The 2,056-nt window shown below is 37.3% G+C and overlaps 1 protein-coding gene across 1 annotated transcript; it reads left to right on the top strand.

Annotated features, from left to right (window-relative positions):
* Positions 1–360: 360 nt before the first annotated feature.
* Positions 361–1,539, top strand: LOC143599375 (uncharacterized). Its single transcript, XM_077077346.1, has one exon. It carries the CDS (start codon positions 361–363, stop codon positions 1,537–1,539), a length of 1,179 nt encoding a protein of 392 aa, XP_076933461.1.
* The last annotated feature ends 517 nt before the right edge of the window (positions 1,540–2,056 follow it).

The raw sequence follows: 2,056 nt of genomic DNA, 5'->3' as shown, positions 1-2,056 counted from the left end.
TTGTATTTATAGATTTAATACTAAATTAAACAATGGAAAAGTAAGGTGTGAAAAAGTAAGGTGGTGTGATATTAAAGTTATTGTAATGTATTATGTTTTATATATTTGTGTCTGAATCTTTTGATTGACGTATTGGAGATATATCTTTTATTTTTCATATTTATCTCTTTACATATTTAGTCTCTCTATATTTTTAGTTGAGATTGCTTTACGAGTTTTATATATATACCTATGTAATTCTCGATTGGAAAAATACAATCAATAAAATATGTATTCTCTCTGGTTACCAATTTCTATAATGGTATCAGAGCAGGAATGCTCACAATCCTAAAACCCTAGCAGCCACCTTGCTCAAACACGATGGTCGGAAATAATGAAGAACTTCCGAAGACCAGTGAAGTCACCATTAATTTAAAAGAAAGTTTCTTAAAACAATGTGCACCAAGAGCTTATGAGTTGAAACAAACACTCACAGCCATGCGACAAGATGGGATCTCAGTTTACACTTACTTTGAAAAACTTAAGGTTCTGTGGGATGAATTGCAATTGGCTCTTCCTTCTCCAAAGTGCATTTGCAATGGATGTTCTTGCAATATGGGAAAGAAGCTTGTGGATTTGAAAGAAAAGGAAAGGCTATATGAGTTCTTGCTAGGATTAGATGGGGAATTTGGCACAATTAGAGCCCAAATATTGGCTATGAGTCCTACGCCAAACTTGTTGGTTGCTTACCACCTCGTTTCCGAGGATGAGCAATACCGAATAAACCGAATGCCAAACAATGATGCTAGTGCATTCTATATTTCCGCTTCGTCCAAAAGAGACAATAACAATAGGGGAGGAATGAATCCACTGAAAGAAAAGAAAGTCATTGAAAAAGAAAAGTTGGAGACCGTTGCATGCGTTGAAGCCGAAGGCAATCCTCTTTCAGGCTTAACGAGTTACAAGCAATTTGTTAAGTTTTTTACCGGTGAGCCGAAAGACAAAATTGAGCCGGCAGCGAACATGGCTCATACCTCCTCGACAACGAACTCAACAGGTAGCATTGGTCATGAAAGTTCTTGGGTGGTAGACTCGGGTGCCACAGATCATATCACTTATGATGCTTCTGTTCTTGAAAGCATTGTCCAAACAAATCACGAATTTCCAGTGACCATACCTAATGGTGAAAGGGTGAAAGTGGAAGGAAAAGGAGATTACACGTTTTCAAATGGGACAAAGATTAACAATGTCCTTCATGTTCCTGACTTCAGTTGTAACTTGCTATCTGTGAGTAAAATATGCAATGATAATCAATGTGCAGTGACGTTTTTTCCCGATTTTTTTGTTATGCATGGATTACGTTCGAGGACATTGATTGGATCGGGTAGGTGCAAGGATGGTCTTTATCGAATGGGGATGATGGATGGGAGGAGGAGAGCAATGATAGCATCTATGGATACCTGGCACAAACATTTAGGTCATACTTCAGATTCTAAACTATGCCATGTTGATTTTTTGAAGGATTGTTTGAAAAACAGAACTAGCTTTTGTGATTCATAAATGAAAGCTAAGCATACTAGACTGCCTTTTCCTACACGTTTTATTAAAACACATGGTTGCTTCGAGTTGATACATTGTGACTTTTAGGGTCCATATCGCACCACATCCCTTACTCTCTCTAATTATTTCCTTACTATAGTTGATGACTATAGAAGGGCAATTTGGGTGTTCTTGCTTAAACATAAAAGTGAAGCTGGCATTTGCTTAATTAACTTCCAAAGAATGGTTAGAACTCAATTCGAAAAGGCTATTAAGAGAATTCGATGTGACAATGGTGGTGAGTTCTTCTCAAACAAAATGCTCGATTTCTACTCTAGTGAAGGAATTGTTTTAGAAAAAATGTGTCCACACACACCCCAACAAAATGGGGTTGTGGAACGAAAATATAGACATATTCTTGAGATAGCATGAGCCTTACGATTTGAAGCTAAACTACCCACAAAGTTTCGGGGTGAATGTGTCTTAACCGCTACTTACATTATAAATCGTTTGCCCTCGGACATCATTGAAAACAAGA

The sequence above is a fragment of the Bidens hawaiensis genome, unplaced genomic scaffold (genome assembly GCF_021521415.1).
Source record: "Bidens hawaiensis isolate Kalapana, Puna unplaced genomic scaffold, B.hawaiensis_p1.1 tig00052081_1, whole genome shotgun sequence".
NCBI lineage: Eukaryota > Viridiplantae > Streptophyta > Magnoliopsida > Asterales > Asteraceae > Bidens > Bidens hawaiensis.
The sequence above is the reverse complement of the archived record's forward strand: the minus strand, read 5'-3'. Positions and strand labels throughout refer to the sequence as shown.